This window comes from Neofelis nebulosa, chromosome 3 (genome assembly GCF_028018385.1).
Source record: "Neofelis nebulosa isolate mNeoNeb1 chromosome 3, mNeoNeb1.pri, whole genome shotgun sequence".
In the NCBI taxonomy this organism is placed as follows: domain Eukaryota; kingdom Metazoa; phylum Chordata; class Mammalia; order Carnivora; family Felidae; genus Neofelis; species Neofelis nebulosa.
In genome coordinates this window covers 78,264,083-78,289,643 of record NC_080784.1, presented here as the reverse complement: position 1 = coordinate 78,289,643, position 25,561 = coordinate 78,264,083, and the positions used below count along the sequence as shown (strand labels likewise).

The window sequence follows — 25,561 nt, the reverse complement described above, 5'->3', positions numbered from 1 at the left end:
TCTTAATTGTTAGTGGCTGTATTCTCAGCATATTTGTGCAATGTATAACAGGATACATCTAACAGAAAGCCATGATCTTTTTGATGGACACTACGCGTGTACGAAAGAAGATACATACAAACAAGACAGGATGAGGAAAGGATATGTGTTGGGAAGCAGATATTATAGATAAATTCTACTACTCTGGGTTTGGCAGGGCAAAGGGAACAAAGAGGAGGAGGGAAAATCAGAGTAGACACTTTGATTAAAAAGAAGTCTCTCAAATTCCTCTTTCTTAAAAAAAAAAAATCTCAAAGAGCAAAGTTAGTTGGTATTTCTTGTACTGGGTTGGAATGAGGAAGCAAGTCCAGGAAGATCAGAAAGACAAGAGTTACTAAAATCAGGACAGAACTTAAAAGTCTGCTAAAGGATTACACCAGAAAGAATACTTCTTATTTTGCTTATTATCTGAAAATACACACACACACACACACACACACACACACACACACACGAGCATGTAATCAGAACCAAAGACATGAGAAATCTTAAAACGTTTTTAGCAGATGAAGAATTGCAAATGGAAATTAACAGAATCAATCATAACTAAAGAAGTATGAAATGGCTATATTTTCTTAACAAATTTCATCAATATATCTTATAAATAAAATATTAATAAAAAGGCTTTCATGGAAGTCCTGACCTCAGTTCCTCCATAACCTTAATTTCCCCATTATACCTAAAATCCTTTGAAAAAAATTCTACCAAGGTGGTTTTACAATATTGTAACCCTCTATATAAGGCATTATCATCCTTTCTTAATAATGTTCTTTGCCAATTTAAAAACTAAATTCATTGGGACTGCATGCAAAATGAGCCTTCTCTACATTACAGTCAGTGTTTAAGGAAAGTATTTTCACATTCATTCATTCATTCATTCATTCAAAAAAAATTTTGAACGCCCATTATGTATGAAATACTGGACATCAACAACAAAAAAGTGGGTGGAGAAATATTTTACTAAGAACTAGAGAAAAGTCACTCTAAATATCCTGTTTAAACCTACACTTTGAGCAGTAAATATTAATAACAGAAAACAAGGCCCAAATAACCTTAAAATGTCTGAGGTTACTGTTTAAGTGGGGTGGGGGCACAGGAGTCTGAAAATCAGAGTGACTATGATCAAATCCAACATTACTTCTTCCATCAACTCCAGGTTTTGTGGTAAGATTTTCATTTGTTTTATTTTAGAAGGAAATACTAACACACACACACACACACACACACACACACACAGAATGCCACCACCCACTCCCAAATTATAGATGGTGTTATTTACTTAAAACACTTTAGACATTAAGAGGAATACTTTGGTCAACCCACAACACTCAAATCTATACTCAGGTTTTAGTAATGATAATACACTTTTAGCTAAACTTCATTCATGAACTAAACTAATACCTAGATAGCTCATCAAATATGGACAACTACAAACAATTGTATCTTCCTATATAAATGGGATCTAAAAATATCCTAGTGAAATAAAATAAAAATAAAAGTTTTATAGGATCCTAAGAGTAAATATGCACCCTAATATATTCAATACAGTTAATAAAGGTATTGTAAGTTTGTTCCAAATATCTGATAAACTTAATCAAAAACTCATTATCTCGGGGCACCTGGGTGGCTCAGTCGGTTAAGCGTCTGACTTCGGCTCAGGTCACGATCTCGCAGTATGTGGGTTCGAGCCCCGCGCCGGGCTCTGTGCTGACTGCTCAGAGCCTGGAGCCTGTTTCAGATTCTGTGTCTCCCTCTCTCTCTCTGACCCTCCCCCATTCATGCTCTGTCTCTCTCTGTCTCAAAAATAAATAAACGTTAAAAAAAAAACAAAAAACCTCATTATCTCTGAATGATGATAATTAAAAAATTTTATTTGAGAATAAATAAGATATTTTAAATGGCTACTATGTTTGATGTTTAAGTATATTCAAAAATGTTCTTATATGATTAATATCTAAAGCTCCCTTAAGACCCAAATCATGTCCATTTTTACTTGCTACTGTAGACTCAGCAACCAACGTAACTGCCACATTAGTACATATTCAAACATTTTGGTGGAATGAATGCCTATATATATACTTATGAAAGATTTTAGTCATTTTTTAACCTATGTATTTACTTAAAAGTTCACTGCTGACTTTGTATTAAATGTGAACGTTCTAACACAATTTTGCTTGTAAAATAAATTTTGCATTATTTATAAATTATATAAACACTGTGGTACACACATTATGCAGTTTGAACTTTTTGAAAGTCATCTTTGTCACCATACAAATGCAAGTTGTCATAAAATTTTAAAATGTTGTGGTGTATAAATTGGATACTTCTTCCAAAGTGGTCTTGCAATGTCTTATCAAAGTCTTACCAACATGGTATCAAAATCCACAAGCAAAATGAGATCTAAAAGTAATATGCAACCTTTTTTTTAAAATATGAAGTTGAGAAACAAGATGTCACAAAAATAGGGACCCCACAATTAACAAAGCGACATGATTAAAAGAACATGTATCATGGGTATGCTTCACCCAGTACCCTCACCTTGGGTTTCTAATAAGAATCCTCATTAAAAGGAATCAAGGCCCTTTGGGGAAACAGCTGATTCCAGAGCTGCAGGAAGGAAGGTTCAAGATGAACCAAGAACCTCTTGCTACCCCAAAAAGTCAGAAAATGCTCAGGAAAATAAAGGGGCATGTCAAAAAGGACATAAAAATTAGCTTGAAGAGGTTACTGCTGGCCAAATCTGAAATAATTTGAGCACTAAGATGATTATGAACATTAAAGAATTTTTATGTATTGAAAACAGAAATTCATAAGACCATACCAAAAATAAATCGATAAACTGGGTGAGACAAAAAGGTATCATGTTAAATTATAATGCCAAGTTGGAGCACCTGGGTAGCTCAGTCGGTTGAGCGTCCAACTTCAGCTCAGGTCATGATCCCACAGCTTGTGAGTTCGAGTCCCACATCCGGCTCCGTGCTGAAAGCTCAGAGCCTGGAGCCTGCTTCGGATTCTGTGCCTCCCTCTCTCTCTGCCCCAACCCACTCACATTCTGTCTCTGTCTCTCTCAAAAATAAATAAACATTAAAAAAATGTTAAAAAAAATTATAATGCCAAGTGAATAGCATGGAAGAGTTGATGTTGAGAATGATCATTTTCTAACCATCATTGTGAAGACTGATGTAGGCAAGAATTGTTAAGTGGACTCTACATTTCATTCAGATTTCATTAGTTTCCATTATAATTTTGATGAGAAGTAAAATATTTTCATAACCTCACTACAGATGGATTGTTAAGTGCAAAGGATAAAATAATAAATATACTAAAGATGTTGGACAACACCCTGACTGGTCAAAATCAGTATCAGCATTGAAAGGCAGATGGGGCATCATGTCTGGATGTAAACCTCTAACAAAGATACATCACTTATGTAGTATTCCAACTAGATATATAACCTGAATCTGACCATAAGGAATCAGTAGATAAATTCAAATGAGGATTATTCTATTTAAAAAGGAAACAAGTCTATTCTTAAATAGTCAATGTCAAAAACAAAACAAACAAACAAACAAAGGAAGGCTAAGGAAATGTTTCAGATTAATGGCAACTAAGGAAATTAAATGTAATGCCTAATCCTAGACTAGATAATGTATGGGGGGGGGGGAATGTTAAAAGACATTACTTGGTCAATCAATGAAAGTGAAATATTTATAAATATATAAATATAAATACAAATGAGTTCAGTAAATGATCAGTGAAACCTGGCTTTGAAATGTTTTGCAAAAATAGTAACTCTCTCCTGAGATGTCCTCTGTGACCAAGAACTCACTGAAGGCTATTTTCAGAAAAGCGTAAAGCTAACTGTTCAAATATGAAAACGAACCTCTAATTATGCTTTCACAATTACCACTTGCTGATATTAAATAAAATTACTAATTTATAGAGTACACACAAACACATGTTTGGTCTCCTTAAGAGGTTTCCCCAGGTCAAGTATTTAGAGTTCCAAATTGATACTTAGTAGAGCAGTATATAGGTCTATATTCATAATTCAAATCATTGGCAATTTTTAAAAAGTTACCATTAGTAAGTGGTATCTGAAACTACAACAAATAAACAAAAGCAATCCTCTACTTCAAGTTATAATAAAATTCTTCCTGAAAACTTTGTCACAAGTTTCATGTTTTAATCTACTCTTAATGTGATAAAACTATGTTATTCTGTTATCAGTGAGGAAGTTATTCTAAATGAGAACTTTTTCTAAATGACGGAAGGTTTAAAATACTGTATTCCTTTAGGTGAAATATTTCTAAACCATGACGGTATTCTGTGGTAACTAGAAGAATACTCCCTCCAAAAGATGTTCACATCCTAATGCTCAGAACCCATTAATATGTTACCTTACATAGCAAAGAGGAATTAAGGTTGCAGATGGAATTAAGGTTGCTAACCAGTTAACCTTAAAATAAGATTAACCTGGATTATCCACTGCACCCCTGTAATTACAAGGGTCCTTCAAAGTGGAACAAGGTGGCAGAAGAGCAGGTCAGAGTAATGCGATGTAAGAACCAATCAACTTGTGGTTGCTGGCTTTGAAGATGGAGGAAAGGGGCTACCAGCCAAGGAATACAGGAGGCCTGTCGAAGCTGGAAAAGGCAAAGAAATGAACTGTACCCTAGAGCCTTTCCTCAAGAGTGGAATACAGTCCCGTCAACATCTTGACTTTATCCAGGGAGACCCACATTGTTCAAGTCACTAAGTTTGTGGTAATTTATTATAGCAGCAGCACAAAACTAATGTATGCTATTTTCTCTTCTCTCATAGAAAGTGTAAGAAATGTAATTTAATCTTTAAAATCAAACAGAATCATTATGGGAATCAATGAATGCTTTAAGCAACAACCTACCTACTCCAGCCTCCAAGCATGCACAAAGATTCCCACATTCACCGTCACACTATATACAGACTCCAAGCGATTTTTTGACAAGAGGTGTTCTACTACCCATGACTCCACTTCATCTACTGTGAATGGCTCTGCTCTCATTACTCACCACATCATTGAATATCCCTCAGTCTCCACTACTCTCTTTCCCTCTTGGTTCCCCTTTAATTCTTTCCTGTTATTTTTGCTCATACGATTCTCTCCCGAGCTTCTTGACTCCTGCATAAAGATTGGACTTAAATGCACAAGGCTAGTCAATGCCCTTTTTCCTTGTCTGCAGATCTACCAATCAGCATATAATATTCTGCTCTCCTCAGCTCTTTTCATTGTTGCTGAGTATTTACTGGTTGTTTTCCGAGGATATTTCTCCCCCTATTTGCAATCTAAACCTTAAATTTTTCTGTAAAAGGTTATGTATATTTACTCCATCTGCAAACTTGAATGGGAAGCAGCAGAGATAATGATACCATAGTCATACACATACTCTCACGATTATAGGCAGCTGTGATAAACGGCAATGTTAAGTGCAAATTCATTTTCTCCACACATAGGTAACCTCCTGCACCCCCATCCCTGCTCTCTATGCTCTCAGTAAATGTTTAAAGGACATGGGAGAAAATAAGCTCTTAACTTCCAAGTGTGCAAGTTACAGGAAGCAGAGAGAACTAAGCAAAGTCAAGTTATATGTAGTATCAGAACTGATAAGAATGTATGTTTAGTCTATAATAAATTTTCTTAAAATTTATATTTTAAGTTATAGCATATGTACTATGGTTTTATACATACTTTTTATACAACAACTTTCCTAGTAATTCTGACAATTTCCATGGCAAAGTACAAGCTGCATGTAATGAAATCCTGGCTTATTCCTCTAATATATAAAAGAAAATAAAACATGGTAAAGCCATATAACACAAGAGTTATTTAAAAATATACTCTGAAATATATTTATTTATTTATATGTACCTATATACATTTATTGAATAAATATAAAGATAACAATAAAGGAAATTAAACTCTTCATATACTTTATTCATTCTCTGCTCATTCTCTTCAAGTCTTTCTTCATAAATATATCTCTAACATACATAAGATCATGCAACAGAGATAATTTGGTGTTCTTTTTTCTTTTAAAATTATATCTTTTAAAGTACTTTAAATATGACTAAGGTTCTAATTACATAAATCTATCATTTCAATTCCTTTACAACAAACTTTTAAAAAAACAATCCTTTTAGGAGTTCAGGTATTATATTATTGATTTAAAATACCTGAATCATATCTGAAAGAGTCAAAGATACAAGATAATACATGAAAAAATAAAATATGACTTAAAAAAGGATAAAATGAAACAGAGACTCCTATCAAAATAACAAGTTACCATTTTAGGATCTTATTGGGTTTTTTCCTAATGATTTCCAATTAAACTATTTAGGAAAAGCATTAAATTAATTTTAATCTTAAAAGAAGATCAATAATACTGACTTCAGACTGAAATGTTTTCAATAATGCAAATAGTATCTACCAAAACAAAATTTTTAGCTCCATGTAAATTGCCCTTTATGGAGTGAACAAGAACTTGAATAACTAAACTTTTGTAATCAAAATACAGATATGCTTTTAAAAATACACAAAGTACTCCACTTATGAAACAGAATGCATCAATTTCCATATAAAAGCTGAAATCTAAACAGAAGTTAAAATTGATGTCAGTTTACTTCTGAGAGCTTACTATATTTGGTAAACTGCTTCCTTTTTGATAACACAGTGGTTTCAGTTTTATATAAAGACTCATTATAAGCCACAATGTTTCCTAAGTATAAAATATGCAACATTTTATTAACTCCATTTTCATCTTCTGTAAACAGCCATGGATATAACTACCAATCACTTTAAAACCAGATTTAAATTTGAAGTATTTTTCCTATGATTTACTACATATTACTTTAGGAATTTCCTAACCAGACTGACTACCTAGCATAGTTCACAATGCAATCATTTCTTAAAACCTGCATAAAATGATAATAATAACAACTGTTATTTGGTCCTCCGTGAATTTAGAAACAAAATAAAAAATATGGGACAGAGATCACTTTCTCTCTACATTATATGATCATGTCACCACATTTCAGAGTGGGATATTAAGATCTTATCTTCCTCTTCTGAAAATTAACAGGAAAGAAGGCAGCTTTGGAGTATCTTGAGAAGACAAGGGTAAGTAGGTGTGCAATGGATATCATTCAAGTTGTACGAAAGCAGAACTTAAGGAACTATCACATCACAGAAAACTGCAGAGAGAGCATTTAGAAACAAAAGAGCCTGACATTGACAGGATACCAATAAAAATTTGATGGCTTTAAAATAAACTGTCACCTTCTTTGCTAGTCATATGCTTGGCCACTTCTTAGTTTTAAAATGAAGTGAGTTTATATATTCTATCTGTGTCTGGTTTCTATACAGATAGGGATAATAACAGGATATAACTCATTACAGATTTGCTGAGAGGATTAAGAAAAAGTGCTTAGCATACTGCCCAACACAAAATAAGAGCTCAGTATTATTCTTGTACAAATCTCACTTCAATTGAGTTTTAAAAGACCTTCAGAACATTACCTCTAGAGATCTGACACTGAAAATTTGCCCTTGGTGATACAAAGAAATCTGTTTGAAAGGGGAGGGCATCAAAATTATTAATCAACCTACTGGTATTTATGGAGTACGTATTATGCATCTAGTCATGTAAGCTATCAAATAAGATGATACATGCCTTTCAGTAACTTTTCACATTAATAAGTTAATAAAAGGAAACAAATTCGTGGATAATGACATAGTGGAGACAACAGAAATGAAAACCTATATTAAACTGTTCGAGGCTGCTGGTAATTGGACTATCAGTTCAGAGAGAGTTGTCTCTGTAGGGCATTTCACAATAAATGTAAGGAAGCTAACCTGGAAAGACACAGACTTCAGGTTGGGGGTTAGTGAGAAAACAAAGTTGATTAGGATAGGGTTTTAAGGATTTTTAAAGAATAATGACAATGACAGCCAGTTTTCTTCTATCCCTCTAACCTCTAAGTAAAAACCTGTCAAGGGAACTAGAATAAAAGTATGTGCTTGATGGAATCCTCAAATTACTGAATCCCTAAAAAGACCCCCTTCCCTTCTTTGTTCCCTTCTTCCTTCCACAAATATTTATTATATACCTACTATCTAAAAGGAAGTGTGTGGGGCGCCTGGGTGGCGCAGTCGGTTGAGCGTCCGACTTCAGCCAGGTCACGATCTCGCGGTCCGTGAGTTCGAGCCCCGCGTCAGGCTCTGGGCTGACGGCTCGGAGCCTGGAGCCTGTTTCCGATTCTGTGTCTCCCTCTCTCTCTGCCCCTCCCCCGTTCATGCTCTGTCTCTCTCTGTCCCAAAAATAAATAAAAAACGTTGAAAAAAAAAATTAAAAAAAAAAAAAAAAAAAAGAGTGCATCGAATGAGCACATTTATAACATTCAGACATACATTCATATCAACACCATGCATTCTTAAACTCCAGCCCAAAAACTCCAGTCACTTAAAATATACCAAATGAAGAGTTTAGGAACGTGAACAGTGAGTTTAGGGACCTGAAAACTATTCAAGAACTGCACACGAGCCCTCAGTTTTAAAATACCCGTGCAGTTTTGCCAAATGCCAGAAAACAGTAACAACAAAAGATTAGTCGGAAAAAGGAAAGCAAGGATAATTCAGAAATAGATTTGGGCTAGACAAACATAAACTCATCTCTACAAGATAACACAAAATTTGTAAGAGCCATGTAACCTGGGGCAAGTTATTCAACCTTCCCACATCTCAGTTTCTTCATCTGTAAAATGGTGATAATATATAGCTATCTCCAAAGATGATTATGAGGACGTACAAGTTAATACAGGTAAAACACTTAGAACAGTGCTTGCGTATAGTAAATGCCTCATATGTCTTATATTATTATAAAATTATCTCTCCAACATCCGGTTAATGAACAATACACCCTGACAAAAGTAAACAATAGCTCCAAAAAAGAGGGAATGTTTCAAAGTAGCACAACAGAAGGACAAGTAGGAAGTCAAAGAATTGTGTTAGTGACATAAGTTCTTAAGAAAGGAGAGGTAAAACAGAGATCACAAAAAACATGTTTAGTTTTCAATAAGTATATGAAAAGAGAAAAAGAACTATATTCTATAGTTTGAAAAAGAACTGTCTTCTACATTTAACAAAATTTAGAGAACTTCCAATCACTTTACCCTAACAAAAGTCATATTAATAATAAAGAGTACACTTCCTGTGATATAGAATTTGGAATCCCATCAATGGTTTGTTCAGCTTGCATAAGTCACAACTGATTGGACACAGTCCCTGTGGGCATGCCATTTCATCCAGACTGGATGGTTCATTAGTCATAATTACTATAACTGTACAGCAGAGACTGCAGTTTTATCTCATCATACATCTTTGATCAAGCTGCTTCAATTTCTGCTTCATCAGCATATGAAGTTACATTATTGGAGTTTTTTATTTTCAATCGGTGATTAACACAGATTATGCTCTTTATCAAAACATGTATTGGGTCTTCACATTTAATAGTGAGGGCTCAGATCTGACCACCATTTGACCTCTGATATTTCAAAACCACCTAAACACCATGAATCATCAACTGAAACCCAGAATGTTACAGAGAAAATTAAACAAAGAGAAGAACTGACCTGTGTTAAAAGCATAAGATGATTGCACTTATCTAAATTGAGACTAACCATATTTGCAGCAGCTTCTCATTAAACATTAAATTGCACACCAGAACACATCATACATATTTATTGTTTTGCACTGTCACTTTGGGAAGACTCATACCACAATTAGTGTTTCTCTCAAACTATAAGCTACATAAAGAAATTTCCCATGAAGCTTGAAGACAAAGTAATGTAGAAGATTGTGCAAGAAGGTTAAGGAACAGATGGATAATAGATTTCACTGAACACTAAAGCATAACACACTTACTTCAGAAAGGAAAATGTTGCCAAAACATGGTTCAAATGCAAAATACTGAATGAAATTGATGTGTCAGGAATTTTTTTTTTCTTCTAAGTTCTATTGAAGAACAATAGGGGACTAAATGGCCTGTCTTACTATTTTTGTGCCTCACTATTTTCATGTGCAAAGTGTCCCCACTGTAGGCTGCATGGACAATCATAATCGACAGTTACATGCAGGCATTGAGGCTGCAAAAATCCCAGAGTAATTAGTGTTGTCTGAATGCAATGACATCTGTGTTCTCATGGTTCTCAAGACATGTCAGACCAATAAGATGTATATGAAAAAATATGACAAGCATTGCAAACGCCCTTCTGAAAGGTCTTATACTTCGGGGAAAAGCTGAAGAAATAACACATGTCATCTTTTTGTAAGCAATATATTTAATATTAAAAGATCTGAAGAGATCTTTGGAGTCATTTTCTTTTTGCAACTATCAAATATTTATTCAGCAAACAGCAAAGCAGAATGGAAAAAAAATGCTGCAAGTTTGTCTCTTTAAAACTTTCTTAACACAAATGATTCTGTGCAGTGGCAATGTATGTGCCCATTCCTTAGTAACAAAATAGGGAGCACATCTTATTAACACTGCTTGATTTCTTTCCATTTTAATTTTAAAATGATCTCTCTCAGTACTGCACAAAAAGTAGTCTAAAATGTGTTGTTAAATGCCTTAGAATTATGTTTGCATTTTTCTAATAATAGAGACTGCCAAATTGACTGCGTTAAAAAGCCTTTGTTTTAGAATACCTAATGCTTTTGCTGAGTGGTGCCTATTGCTGAGCCCTCTCTCTCTGGGCTGTAGCAGTATGTTAGAGCATGCACTTGCTCCAAGAAAGACATTAGTCATCATTAACAGAAGCACTGACACCAAATCTAAGTGCCTCTCCACAATGACCAAGTGGCAATCATCTTTCTCTTAGACTGTCACTGCTGATTAGGATTTTCTTTCATGAAAATTTAATTTGTCCCCCTTTCTTCAGCTTATTTTTTTTAATTCCTAAAAATACCACTGTATTCAGGAAGGATTGCAAATACAGCAAAAGAAGCTATACCTATAATATAGCTAACAAGATTATAAGATTCTCAGCCAAATCTTTTATCTCATCCAACAGAAAAACACAGATTAAGTGGATGATTAAATAAAAGGGAAAAACAATGATTCTAAATGCAATCTAGCTTTAAGGAAATGTAATCCTCAAAAGGTGAATAATTCAAAGGATCTGAATAAAATTTTTCAAAAATTAATTACATAATCCCAAAGCTTCTTTAAAACTACACTATTTTAATAGTAGCTATGTTTCATTGCACTTTAAGTGTGTATTATCTATAGCTGAAAAAGAGAAGATATGGGTGTTCACACAGACATGTCACTGCAAACTTAAGAAAATATTTAAGCATCCATACCTTCACTATGCATTAACCTGCTGGTTAGTTAAAGAGGTGGGGGCAGGGAAGGAATCTTCAGTGGCATTGGACAAATGAAAATGATTCATGTGGTCATGCAGGGTACTCCACAGCTAGATCATACTACAGACTTGAACTCTGGTTCTGTACAATATCACAGTGTTAAACAAGATATCATGGCGATAAGTTATTTAAGGAAGTTCTAAAAAACATTTACTTTTCTGTTTTATTTCAATTTGTTTAAAGTTTTCAAAAAATGTAAGCATACGATAGTTTGTAAGGATCCTGGTACAACCAAAACTCTCCCTTCTAGTTATAAATATTATCTTCTCTTCATATTACTTACATTTTGTAACAAAATAGAGATTGACTTAAATTTAAAATATCTCTAAATTATTTTACATCCTTTTAGAACACGTGTACTTTTAGTCAAAACCTGTTACACTTTTGTGTTTATGTGAACATAAATTGTATCTATCTTTAAATGTAAATATCCATATGAAATGCCTTTAAAACAAAATTCAGCCTCATTTCTTTTTAAATTCAGAAGCAACCATAATTCATCAAACCTTAATCATTAAATGTTCTATGCCTGACTATTTTATTGTGAAAAGTAATATAAAACAAATTTGAAGGTCAAACAGCAATTGCTTTAGGGTTAATATATCACATTTGCAAATGGTACAAATTTTTTTCCATTTAAAATTGGTCTACAGTTAAAACGTGTAAGTGGAGAGTAGGAATTAAAATGGATTTGAGAGGCAATTTCCAACTGCTGAACTTTTATAACAGAGATATCACGAATGAGTAAGGATCTAGTCTAAATAAAAGCAAAACTATACCATAATAACATACGTAGCTTAATTGTTCTTGCATAGTATCTTTACAAATGATTGGCTCATATCCTTATTTTTTAACTAAATAAATACGCTGTTTAAATTCTCAAAAGCTTAAAAGTAAACTCTGATCTTCAGAGTTGCAAAGACTTATCCAAATCAAAACTTCAAAGACTTAAAAAAGTATAATTACTGACTCTATCGCTAGGTCCAGTACATGTTCAAGTAGAGAAGTTTAGCTCCATAACTTCCACTCCTCAACTTAAACCTCCAAGTCACTTGTCAGTTAAAGGTTGGGCGATTTATTGACCGCCTCTGGATGCATACTGTCAGTGCTGAAGGAAATATGAGAGAGGGTTGTCGCTACTGTTCTGGAGCTCATTGATAATGACATACCTGCCTCTGTCACCCATTACCCATACTACAAACTACTTAGACCTAACTGAAAAATCAATAGCCTACTTGCACTGGTTCCTGTGGCTGCCTCCTTTGATTGTCAGCTCCTGTCTAGGGTCAGCACTTACATGAAAGGGGCTGTGACTGCCTGATGCTTTCAGGACAACCTAACGATATGAAACTAGCCAACAGAACAGTAAATTCTGTCTCCCTGCCCTCCTCATCAATTAGGCTTTGACTAGGCTTGCCTGTAGAAACCTGACCTTTTAAGTTTAGGTGAATATGGACTAGCTGAACACACCATTGCCCTCAGCACTGAGCCAGGAAATCTACTGACAGGTTAAACAAAACAGAAGGTTGTAACTGTCATAATTTGCATTGCACTTTCACGCCAACAAGGGTGTTATCAGTAGGGGCAAGCCCTGGAACACACAACTCCAGCACCCTTAAGCCACACTACTCATAAATTTTCAAGTGAAGTGAGATAAAACATAAATTCACAAATAGCAATACATTTCTCATCGCTTAGTCTTTTAGGTTTGCACTTTGCAAACCCATATAGTGTCCATCAACAACTCTCTCAGTGGTCACCAGGTACTCCCACTGCATTAATGAGGGACTTCCAGAGAATGCAACATAGAAGTAAAAATAACTCGACTATGCCATTTGAAAAGACATTTTAGACAGAATTTATAATATAGCAGACATACTGATCTATATCTCAAAACAAGAATTAGATCTCAATATGTTGTCTCTTTCCTGCCTCACGTCCCTCCCTCCAAAAATATACACAAGCTTAGAATATAATAAGTTATCACATCAGTGAAAGGAGGTGTTGAAATTATTTCCTACCAAGCTTCTATGATATAGCATCTTTTACAGTTTGAGAGAAAACTAAGAACATCTGTAAAATAAAAGATGTTAACACTTCTATGCTTGTCAGATCTTCTGATGAAAACAAGTGAAAAGCATGAGAAAGTAGTATAAAACTTTAGTCTCTATTGTGACTCATGTTTTGAAAACCATTTCCCTGCTTGGATCTATCTTTTAACACAACACGAATATGGTCCTACTTCAGTTGCACAGAGCAATGCTGTTTCTCTAGTCTTTCTCTAAACACTGACCATTCCTTTTTTCTTTTTTCTTTTAATTTTTTTTTTTATTGTTGCTGTTGTTGTTTTAGAGTTAAATTGTGAACTTGAACTTTCTTTGGCTTCAAACCATTTACAGAATATCTAACCTTTATAAAAAAATGTCAGAAACATTGACAGTCCATTCAACATTTTAAGGAAAAAAACATACCTGCCAATTTTATGTATAACTTTAAACACGTACTGTTTTTCTATATATACAATCCACACTCGTTTTTCATATTTTTATGTTCCAACTCCTATCAATAATAATATACTCTCAGAATATATTCCAAGTTGCTATTTGGTTGTCTCTCACAACCATCTCCAATTTATAATATGTAGTTTTTTTTCCCCTAAGACTAAAATATGGAATATAACCATTTGTAAGCTTATTCCTTTCTGCAATTTTTTCATGTTAAAAATGTTCATATACTTAGAGCAGCACTGGAAGTCACAATTCTTGCAGAAGTCTAAATTTTGCAACTTTAATCATCTTTACGGTATGAAATTACAGATATTTTATCTTGAAGAGGTAGAAAAAAACCTCCTAATCCATCCCCCAATTTAAGAATTGAGAAGATAGTCAGTAGAGATAATGACTTGATCAAGGTCACTCAGATAGTCTCTAGCCAACAGAGGACAAAATTGAGAGCTTTTCCCCCCAAGATTAATGCTCTTTAGATGCTATCGAACTGCCTCTCTTTATCTTATCTATCTAGGTAAGTTATGTGACAGCAACAACCTTATGTATTTTAAAAAATACATAGCTTTGTATCATTCATTTTTAATTGATGATATAATTTGTAGAAAGTTTTGACTAATTTGCCGAAGAGATTAGATTTGTAGAGCATTTAACCAACAAGGTACCACAGCACAAATAACTATTAGAAATTGAAGATCTAATTAAGTATGGTTGGAACCCTGTATTTACCTAATTTGATGATTAACTATGCATCTGGTAGCCTTTCAGGTCCTTTGTGTGTACCTATCTGATAGCAAAGTGAAAGGGCATGGACAGTGTCTGGTCCCAGCAAGCAAATCATTTGGAAACAGTCATAGCCATAGATCAAAGATTTTTCACTCTATCTAGGCTGACTTAAACCTACTAACCCAGGTTTTGTCTGAAGACAAAACCAGTCAAAAAAATAAAAGAATGATTCTTTAGGATCCAAACATAATAAGGGAAGATAGAAAGGGAAAATTCAGAAAAGAAACAGGCTGGCAGAACCTTGACATACATAGGCCAAGACAGCTGTTTTATATCCTAGCTTGATTTCACATGGTTAAAGGAAAAGTTTCCATTCCTTAGATCATCAAATATTATTTCATTTATGCTACACAGACGTCTTCTATACATAGATTGGAGCCAATGAAGAATTTTTGTTGTTGTTGTTTATCTACTAAAAGGAATCAGAGAGACCTCTCAGCACATCACTTTTACTCTAATTCACAATGTGTGAAGGAAGGAACAGGCTAGATTTTTAGCATTATTAAAAATAATACAAAGCCCACTAAAAATTTCCTGTAATCACAGCAAAAGATTGATGCCAAATTACCTCTATTAGTAATAACATAGAGGGGTGCTGCAGAACCAATATATTTTAAAATAAACTAAGATGTTTGAAAAGGCTAGTTTCCTAAAGTATAATACAAAACTACCCATACAATATTTTTAACTGACAGTTTTAAACGCAGGTCCACAAAAATGTCTTATATGACCCAAAGAAATAAAGAACATAATGCCAAGTCTTATATTTTGAATTAAGTGCAGCCTCATCTCAGTCATCTGCTTTATAAATGTGTCACTGATCACAAGCGAAAACAGAAATGGGAATGGGGATGACTCTGACATCCCATGAAATTTATTCTACATGTTGAGTCTGTAATCTTATTAAACAAAGGATATCACACCTTCTTTAAACCATAAAATTTAATGCCTTGAATCAAACGGAAAATCAAAAGTTTTGATTTATTTAGCATCAAGTTCATTACTGACTACTCCTGATTTTCCTATCTTCTGGCATTGATATTAAAAACCACCTAGACACAAATAATAATCCACAAATGATATAATCATTCCTTAAATAGTTAAGAGTTGGTTCTACTAAAAGCACTCTCTCCTTTGTTGAAGATTATAGTGAGTTATGAAAGCCAAAGTTATTTGACAGGTGAAATTTAGTACTTACCTGATGGTATATTAGTAAGTTCAAATTGTTAGGGAGGGAGGGAGGGAGGGAGGAAGGGAGGGAGGGAGGGAGGGAGGAAGGAAGGAAGGAAGGAAGGAAGGAAGGAAGGAAGGAAGGAAGGGAAGAAGGAAGGAAGGAAGGGAGGGAGGAAAGAAGGGAGGAAGGAAAGTAGGTTGGTTGGAAGGCAGGCAGACACACAAGACAGACTCTTATTCTAACTTTTCATAACTTGTTTAACTATATATGGAAATAAAACAATGTAATTATTACAACTAAATATGTATACATGTAAAATGGGAAAAAGCAGGGGCCCCTGGGTGGCTCAGTCAAAGTGTCCAACTTCAGTTCAGGTCACGATCTCGGGGTTCATGAGAACAAGCCCTGCATGGGGCTCTGTGCTGACAACTCAGAGCCTGGAGCCTGCTTCAGATTCTGTGTCTCCTTCTCTCAGTCTGTTCCTCCCCCACTCATACTCTGTCTCTCCCTATCAAAAATTAATAAAACATTAAAAATAAACAAATAAATAAATGAGAAAAAGCTAAATGCTTTATTGGTAAGACCAAATGATATATACCGACATAAGTGAAAAATATTTTAAGTTCAATGAAACACCTTCTGAGAAATGCTTGCTGAATGAACTTGGATTTTCTTAATATTTCACATCCTAGCTCAATAATAAAACAGTATTTACTTTTCAGTTAGGCTAAAAGCTGAGCACTTTCATTTTCCTGAGCACAATTTCTTTGCTCTCTCATTATGTATCTTGGTGAGATCAAATTATGTATAGCTTAATAAAGTACTCATAGTTACAACTGTTATTCAACTTGGGGGAAAACAGGAAGATATACTGTACTCTTTGATTTTCTCATCCTACCAAATAATGTAAGAATTAGACTTGTAAAAGATGTAGAAGTATAAACAACATCACTAATCATATATATATATATATATATATATATATATATATATATATATATTATCCAAGGTTACCCAACCAAATTTAAAAGGCCCACAATACAATATACAAAAGCATCCAAAAGATTTATTTTTTAATACAATTCAATAAGTTTACTATGCAAAATTAAAGCTATTGCCTTTACCCGACAAATTATCTTAAGTTCAAACTGTACAAATGAGAACAATACCCTTGGGTTACCAATCAAAGAGATTACAAGTTTTTGTTTTTGTTTTCCAAAAAGCTATTTGATAAGGGGGAAAAAACAAAAACAACTTCTTTCGGCAGCATGACTGACCATTTGAAGTAGGCACTACAGTAACTGTTCAAAGAAAACATTGAATTACTGATTATTCTCTAGATTGATTCCAGAATAGTAATTATCAATAGCTTAGAAACAATGTCTGTGATACCTCAGTTTTGGAAAATGAGATAATTTCACAGAGAGTGAAAAAGAATGTGATTTTAGGACTTTAATACAATGTGGATACTATAATCCTGGTAATTGTTTTTAAAGCTTCTTATGTTTTATTGTAATTACTTCAATAAAATTTCATGAGCTAATACACAAACTGTGTTTGGGTTATTTACTTTTCCTTCTGTTTTTCCTAGAATTATTTTTAAATTCAGGGAATTTAATAGTTGTTTATTTCTCCATTTATATTCTGACCAATTTTTTTTTAAATCAAGCATTTTTATAAATATGTTGAAAGATTAAGTATGAAAGAACCCCAACAATTAGCAACTGTGAAGATGTTTCAAAACTAGATTTTAGAGGATAAGAATATATACATGTAAACACGTGGTCCTTTGTTGTCTAAAAAGTATAAATCTGTCAGAGAGTTGATTTTTTTTAAGTCAATAATCTGATTATTTTTTTGAATACTTCTAAGGTGTTTTCCTGGAAAACAAAACCATACAATCTAAAATCTGTACACTCTTTAATAAAAATTATTACAATGCTATATGCTATGTCTACAGATAATAAAATAATGGATATCTTTTGAGTCTCAGTGATATGATAAAGTAGAAAATGCCCTGAACTTTAACTCACTAAACACATTTCTAAGTAAAGATCAGCAAAAAAATAAAACAGTTTAAGGATTCTGTATTCTCTGGAAATGTAAACAGGATTATATCTGTCAGATGTACAGAAGCTCTGACTTCAGCCATTAGTTTGGTTTTGCTCCTGAGAAACACAACATGAACTACTGAATCATTTCTTTTCAAATCCATACATTCCCTGAAGCAGTTCAAGCTTCATCAGCAGTGCAGGAATGTTTTAAAATGACAGGCAAAGAGCATTAGTTCTCTTTTTTCTCTCATACTGCTTTCCTATAAATGGAAGACAGGGTTCTTTTCTCAAAGCACTTAAGCTGAGGCTGTTTAAGTCAATTGCTATAGGAAAATACGAATGAATTCTCTATGCAAGAAAGTATCACAACTGGATTGGTTATTTCTTTTCAAGAAAAACTTTGAGAAAATCAAATGTTGTATTATTATCTTAGAATAAAATATGATAAAAATTAGCATTCTCTTAATTGCCTACTATTCCATTATAAATATTTTCAATTTAAGTATTCTGTCAACACACCACCTTATTTTAGCACCAAATAATATACCCAGTTCTGCTTCTCATTTTAAATAGAAAAAGGTCCTCAAATTAAGATATACCAACTTTGTTTTGAAAATCTTGTTTGTATAAATAGTTAAATTTTATTTCCAAGTATCTGTACTCATAAGCATTTCATTGCAAGAAGAAATTCAATTAATAATTAAAAGTTTACTTACATATGATCAATTAAAAATAGGATGTAATGTATAATTTGGCTATTCGCTGGAGCTTAGCTTAAACATTCACATTTTTCAAAAACTGGTACACTAATTGCTATATCTTGACTCAATTTTATTTTAAGGAAATGGGAAATGTTAAGGCTAAAGTTTAAACATACTTATTTTAGCTTATAGTAACTAAACACACCCGCATCTTAGTATTATCATGCACGTTCTCATAAAATGTTCCTACAGTAATGGTAGAGAAGGTGAAGCCTAGAGAAGTCTGAAGGTTATGGACTACACGAAATCCAAAACAAAAAATTCAAATCACACCCTGAATATCCTCCTCCTCTTTTTAGGAATGTCTGTAGCTAGCCCAACATCACAGGTCTGGGCAGAAGCATGCTGATGTTGGCACTGCCTAAACCAAACAAACAAGATGTTTAACAGTCAAATAAAATGTCCTGCAGCCTCCCTAATGAATTTGTCAAGGACCATCAGATTTCTCTCCCCCCTCTTTTGCCTCATTAACTCAAGTATGATGAGACAGATTATAACAAGAGAATACAGATCAATCGGTCTGAAGACTTGAAGTGGCTTTTAGCCTCTAGAGTTTCTTTCTCTCACTTGGTCTCCTATAATAGAATACGGTATCTCCTGCAGAAGGGGCTGCCACTTCGTTTTAATACACCATCAAGGAGCTGCTGATGGACTTCTATACTAACATACATAAAAGCAGAGGTGACAGGGGCTCTTCAATTACAGCCTCCTCGGATACCGTTTCCCCCTTCAATTATTCAACCAGAGGAAGAGCGGATCCGCAAACACACAGCTGAAGCAGCTCTTAGGGCAGAGGCAGCCAGAGAGTGAGTTAGGGTGGGGGAGGGGGAAGGAAGGGAACTAGCAAGGGCGAGCATTATTTGCTGGAAGTGTTTAAGTTTATTGCTCGAATGATGTTTCTAATTAGTACCATGGCAATAAATTAAAGTCGCCTTTGTTTAACTGATTTATTATTTACTACAGCATCTACCTTAGACAGGGTAAATTGGTAATGAATTGTTTTTAAATCAAAACATTTGTAACGTTTTATCATCCCTCAGCCTCTGTATGTAAAAGTGGAGAAACCCAGGAAAAAGGGTGCCACGAAACTTAGTCTTGCCCCACAGAGCGGGAAAAAGAGGAGGAGTGGGGTGTCAGGGAGTAGTGGCGCGAAGATCCGCGTGGCCTGGGTCGCCCCACCCGAGGAGGGAGGACGCTAAGCGCCTACCCACGGAGCTGGGACTGGCCGCACCGCACGGGCCCGGAGGACGGACTACTGCCGTGACCCCCGGGACTTTTTGCAAACACTCCCAGGAGTGTGGCGGGACGTGTGGGTCCACGAGCGAGGCCTCCCCCGCTCACAGACCTGATGTGACGGAGAAGCGGCCACCTCGAGGGTCAAGGAGGGAAGGCTCCGCACCCTGTGTCCCCGCCACAAGTCTCCGCCCAGTAACTGCCCTGGGGAGAAGCAGCTACGGATCCTGTCTGGCTCCTTGCACAGCTCTGCAGCGAAGTGCCCCCTCCTGCCCAGTAATATTTCCCAGGGCGCCAGCGTGACTTCTCAGGCATTAGCCAGGTTACCTACAGAGTCTGGGCTTCCCACTCGCGCGAACCGCGAAGACGCCGCGGCTGCGCTCTATCCTTGTGCCGCCAAGCATTCTGAGATGCAAGCTGCTCCCCCAGCAAGGCTGGAGCCGGCAGCCGCCCCAAGCCTCTGCCACTACACCAGAAGTTGACTACAACTCTGCATCCCACAGTTTGGTGTATGCTTACTTCCGACTTACACACTCCTGGCCACTAAAGACATATCCCAGACAAAATCTGACTTGATTAAAAAAAAAAAAAAAAGTCAATTCGTTCTTTAGAAAGGTACTTATGGCAGAGAACAAGGAGGTGACAAGGTACCAGTGGTCTGCACCAGACATCTAAGAAAGAACCAAGAGGTCCAAGTGTCTGACGTCAAGTACATGGAGAGAAATAAACTTTCCCTATGCAACTGAATTCAGGTTCACCTGGAACCTAAAACCTGGTGCAGCTTTTAAGAGGGCACCTCAAGCCCTCCCAAAGGGTTTTTGCAAAAGCCGCAGGCACACCGGGGTTTGCAAAGCGAAGTCTTCCCCCAAATGGCTTCACAGATTTTTATTCCTTGTATCTTAAGCAAAAATCTAACTAAAAATAATTCCATCTACTTCATTTGGCTTTAAAAGACTCAGCATCCACATACCTAAGGCTCAAAACATAAACCCTCAATACTAAGCAAATCAGAAACATTGTTACAGCTTCTTTCATCCAAAAGTAGGGAAAGGCTACAAGGGGTACAGCTTGAAAGTATAATACATATACTAAAAGCACATGCATGAGTCTCACTGAAATGCCAAGGGAGGAGTGAAGCCATCTGTGTAATCAATAACAGGATAGTTATAGATTTCTGCAGCAGTGAAGTCTTTTAAAAGCAACAGTCAATTATGAAAATAAATTCATTTTTACAAGTGAAACTGTACTGCCTGAGAATATATTCAAAATTAGATTTACAACGTTAACATCTTAAGAAAACTTTGACTCAGGTTCACTTTTACTTCCTCATTTTTATTGTTTAAAACAATTTTAGTGGCTTATGGTAATTTAAAAGTATATCCAACAATATTCTACCATATATAGATGTGCACTTTCTCACAATTTAAACATATTTTCTGTCTAATAACTAGTCTTTTTAACAATAAAGCAATAGCATAAAATATATCTGAATCTTAATTATGAAGTAATTATCAAACAAGGTGCTTGCACTATTTTTACCCTGCCCCATTTTTCAACAGCATATGGAAATTACTGAAAAGAGATTTATGGTTATAAACCTTCACCCCATATCCACTCCACACAGCACCCCCCCCCCCAACTGGTGCACATATACAGCAATTGCTCTGGCTCTTGGCAACAATGGGAGAGAAGGGGAAGAGACGGGAGGAAGACTTTGCCAGAGAAGAAAAATCTAGAAAAATGTAGGTTCTTTCCCGGTTTCCCCTTCCTCCTCCTATTTGCCTTCAAGCAAAAGTAATTTTGTTAGAGTTTGCACCTTCTGCACAATGTTGATAGAAAAAAAAAATAGTGAACCTTTCTGAACCACTGCTACTCTCTCGCGTTATTCCAGCCATCTCCAGGAAGTCCCTTCTACCATAGACTCTTTTTCTTCCTTGCAACTGATAAGAGGAGAGGATAAAGAAGAAGGGGGCTGTAAAGTGTGTGTGAGCATTTGACTTCCACTATCTCCTCCTATTTTCCTACTTCTCTCTTTACCCCCTTTCTTTATCAAGTGCAGCGGTGGCTGCTACCGTCTGCCAAGCATGCCTGTCTTCTCTCTCGGATTGGCTAAAGCACTGACAGCTCGGATAGTGATTGTAGGAACTGAAGCTCCACCCCCCTCATGATGGCCCTGGACCATTCATAAACTAAATAACTCCAGGAAACAGCGAGGCAGAGAGAGAGAGAGAGAGCGAGCGAGCGAGAGACAGAGAGAGAGAGAGAGAGAGAGAGAGAGAGAGAGAGAGAGAGAGAGAAAGGGAGGGAAAAGGAGGGAGGGAGAAGGAAAAGGAGAGAGACGTCGGAGGGGAGGAGGGAGAGACGACTCAGAAAGTGGAATCTGCACAAGCAACCTAAAGGGGGAGGAGAAGAAAAAGCCTTGAATCCTTATAACTAAACCCCAGATGCAACGCAAGCAACGACTTCGTCACACTAAAATCTATTTTGTGAGGGCCAAAATTATAAATTACGAAGCAGAAATGAATATCAAACAACTTCCAGCGGTGTGCACCTAGAGAAAGACAAGAACCCACTGCAAACAAACAAACCCAGTCCAAACAACGCCTCCAGTAGGAAAAGAGGAAAACCGCTACAACACGACCCCCTGAGAAGAGACCAGACCATCACGCTGAGAGTGCGGAGCGTCTGCAAACCTCCAAGTGTGCCGAGGACTGAGCTGCACTTCGCTGCTCTCTGGACCTTAATTACGTCCTTCACCTTCCATTTGGGGGAGGGTGAGGAGAAAGGCACTCACCTACGCTAAGAAGTCCTACCAGCCTGTGGGAGAAGTTTTAAGAATGAAACACTGAATGTTTCGCTTTTATTTTTAAATTTACTTTGGCACTTAAAAGACCTCATTTCCAGATTTCCGGGCAATCTCGGCTGCAGACATCTAAGCCTAACCTCTTGGTAACCTGATTTTTTCTGTCACCCCTTCTCTTTTTCTCCCCTCCCCTTCATCTCTCTCACAAGCACATCTTTATTTTACACATCGAGCAAAAAAGTCCCAGCAGGTACTTTTCTTCTTCAAAGATTACCTTTCACCCCCCCCCCCCTTCTGCCTGGAGAAGCAAAAAGGTTTCGAAAGAGGGGAAAGAGCGAGAAGCCGGCCGTTGTTTCAGCCGGTCAGCCCAGGTGGACAACAAGAGTGAAAGTGGGGCTTAGGGGAAGCGCGACGCCTCTTTCGCAAGCCGCAGGGCCACCACCACTGCGTGAGCCTTGGATCCCTCAACGTATTGCGAGACGCCGGTGTATAGCCCGGACCTGTGCCCCAACATGATCGCCGCTCAGGCCAAGCTGGTTTACCAGCTCAATAAATACTACACTGAGCGCTGCCAAGCGCGCAAGGCGGCCATCGCCAAGACCATCCGAGAGGTCTGTAAGGTGGTCTCGGACGTGCTAAAGGAAGTGGAGGTGCAGGAGCCTCGCTTCATCAGCTCCCTGAGCGAGATCGACGCCCGCTACGAGGGGCTGGAGGTCATCTCGCCCACGGAATTCGAGGTGGTGCTCTACCTAAACCAGATGGGCGTCTTCAACTTCGTAGACGACGGCTCCCTGCCCGGCTGCGCGGTGCTCAAACTGAGTGATGGGCGGAAGCGGAGCATGTCTCTCTGGGTCGAGTTCATCACTGCGTCCGGCTACCTCTCGGCGCGCAAGATCCGCTCGCGTTTCCAGACCCTGGTGGCTCAGGCAGTGGACAAGTGCAGCTATCGAGATGTGGTCAAGATGATCGCGGACACCAGCGAGGTCAAGTTGCGCATCAGGGAGCGCTACGTGGTGCAAATCACCCCTGCGTTCAAGTGCACCGGTATCTGGCCTCGCAGTGCGGCACAGTGGCCTATGCCCCATATCCCCTGGCCTGGCCCCAATCGGGTAGCGGAGGTCAAGGCCGAAGGGTTCAACTTGCTGTCGAAGGAATGCTACTCACTGACCGGCAAGCAGAGCTCCGCGGAGAGCGATGCCTGGGTGCTCCAGTTCGGGGAGGCTGAGAACCGCCTGCTGATGGGCGGCTGCCGAAACAAGTGTCTCTCGGTGTTGAAGACGCTGCGGGATCGCCACCTGGAGCTGCCGGGCCAGCCGCTCAATAACTACCACATGAAGACGCTGCTGCTGTACGAGTGCGAGAAACACCCGCGGGAAACGGACTGGGACGAGGCGTGCCTCGGCGATCGGCTCAACGGCATCCTGCTGCAGCTCATCTCCTGCCTGCAGTGCCGCCGCTGCCCTCACTACTTTCTGCCCAACCTCGACCTTTTTCAGGGCAAGCCCCATTCGGCCCTGGAGAGCGCTGCCAAGCAGACCTGGAGGTTGGCCAGGGAAATTCTCACCAATCCCAAAAGCCTGGACAAACTATAGGGTGCTGGGGACTGCTTGAAAAGCGACACAAACGGGAGTGCTCTCGTACACAAACACACACAACTCACAGAGACAAACAGCAGAAACTCCGGACACAAACTTTTATGTAAGCCACCTGAAAGAAACAGGAAGCAGTCACAAGACCTTCGTTAATTAGCAAGCAAACAAAAAGAGAGCAAACCAGCCAACCAAACAAACAAAATCACATTCTTGCACAAAAGTGATCGTTTTTCTTCCAAACAATGTGAATTTAAAAGGTCACACAAAAGAAGCAATCGGGCTTTGCCACCACAAAATGAAACCCAAGGTACATTTTCAAATCAATGTATAGTAGTTTCTCCCTTTTTCCTTCTCTCCCCCAACTCCTTTCTCCTCTCTCTCTCATCTTCTTTCTTTCTCTCCCTCTCATTTCATTTTGTTTTGGGTTGCCTGAATGTTGTCACCAAGTGAGAAAAAGTATTTAATTATATGTAAAATTTCTCTTTTAAAAAAAGTTTTGCTGATGTTAAATGTATCTCAGTGCCAATGTCAGACTGTGCCCTTCCCTTTCTTGCACCTCTACCCTCACCCTAAAGCAGTCTTGTTGAAAACAGTAATAAAAATATTACTTTACATTGTAATTGACTGTGGATTGTTCTTAAATGAAGGCAGGTGAGATCACAATTTGTAATTTACAATCTAAAGATGTGAACTTGAGGAACTAAATGCAAGAAGCTCTCATTTGAACTCTAATTTGCAAAATTTACAAATACAGCACATTTTGTCGATTTAACCATACAAGCCCCCCCCATCCTCGGAAAATAGACAATACTAATTTTACCCAACTATAATATTGTTTGTTCTGTAGATTTTGAGACTTAAAGTAATATCTTTTTTCACACTTGAAAAAAAAAAAAGAACAGATTTTGTGTGGAAGAAAAGATTTTGATCCTAGTTTTTGAAATAGAAAAAAATTATTTCGCATTAAAAATTAAGAGATTTGCTTTCTTACACCATAATTTTAAAAAATACACTCAGTGTGAAGAAGGCAATATTTATGGATCTTTTCTGCATAGTTAACATGATCAGTTGAAAGTTTTCTTTCAATTCTTTGTCCTCTTCAAGCTTTAAATAATAAAAACTTAGCAATTAAATCAACCATACCAAAACAGAAT

At 37.0% G+C, this 25,561-nt stretch overlaps 2 protein-coding genes across 7 annotated transcripts in view; one reads left to right on the top strand and one right to left on the bottom strand.

Annotated features, from left to right (window-relative positions):
* The window catches only part of LRBA (LPS responsive beige-like anchor protein), a 780,253-nt gene that overhangs the window by 266,276 nt on the left and 488,416 nt on the right, over positions 1-25,561 (bottom strand). The window lies entirely within an intron of this gene.
* MAB21L2 (mab-21 like 2) lies at positions 22,313-25,027 on the top strand. The gene has a single exon (XM_058721185.1). The coding sequence runs from the start codon at positions 23,328-23,330 to the stop codon at positions 24,405-24,407; it is 1,080 nt and encodes a 359-aa protein (XP_058577168.1). The 5' UTR covers positions 22,313-23,327; the 3' UTR covers positions 24,408-25,027.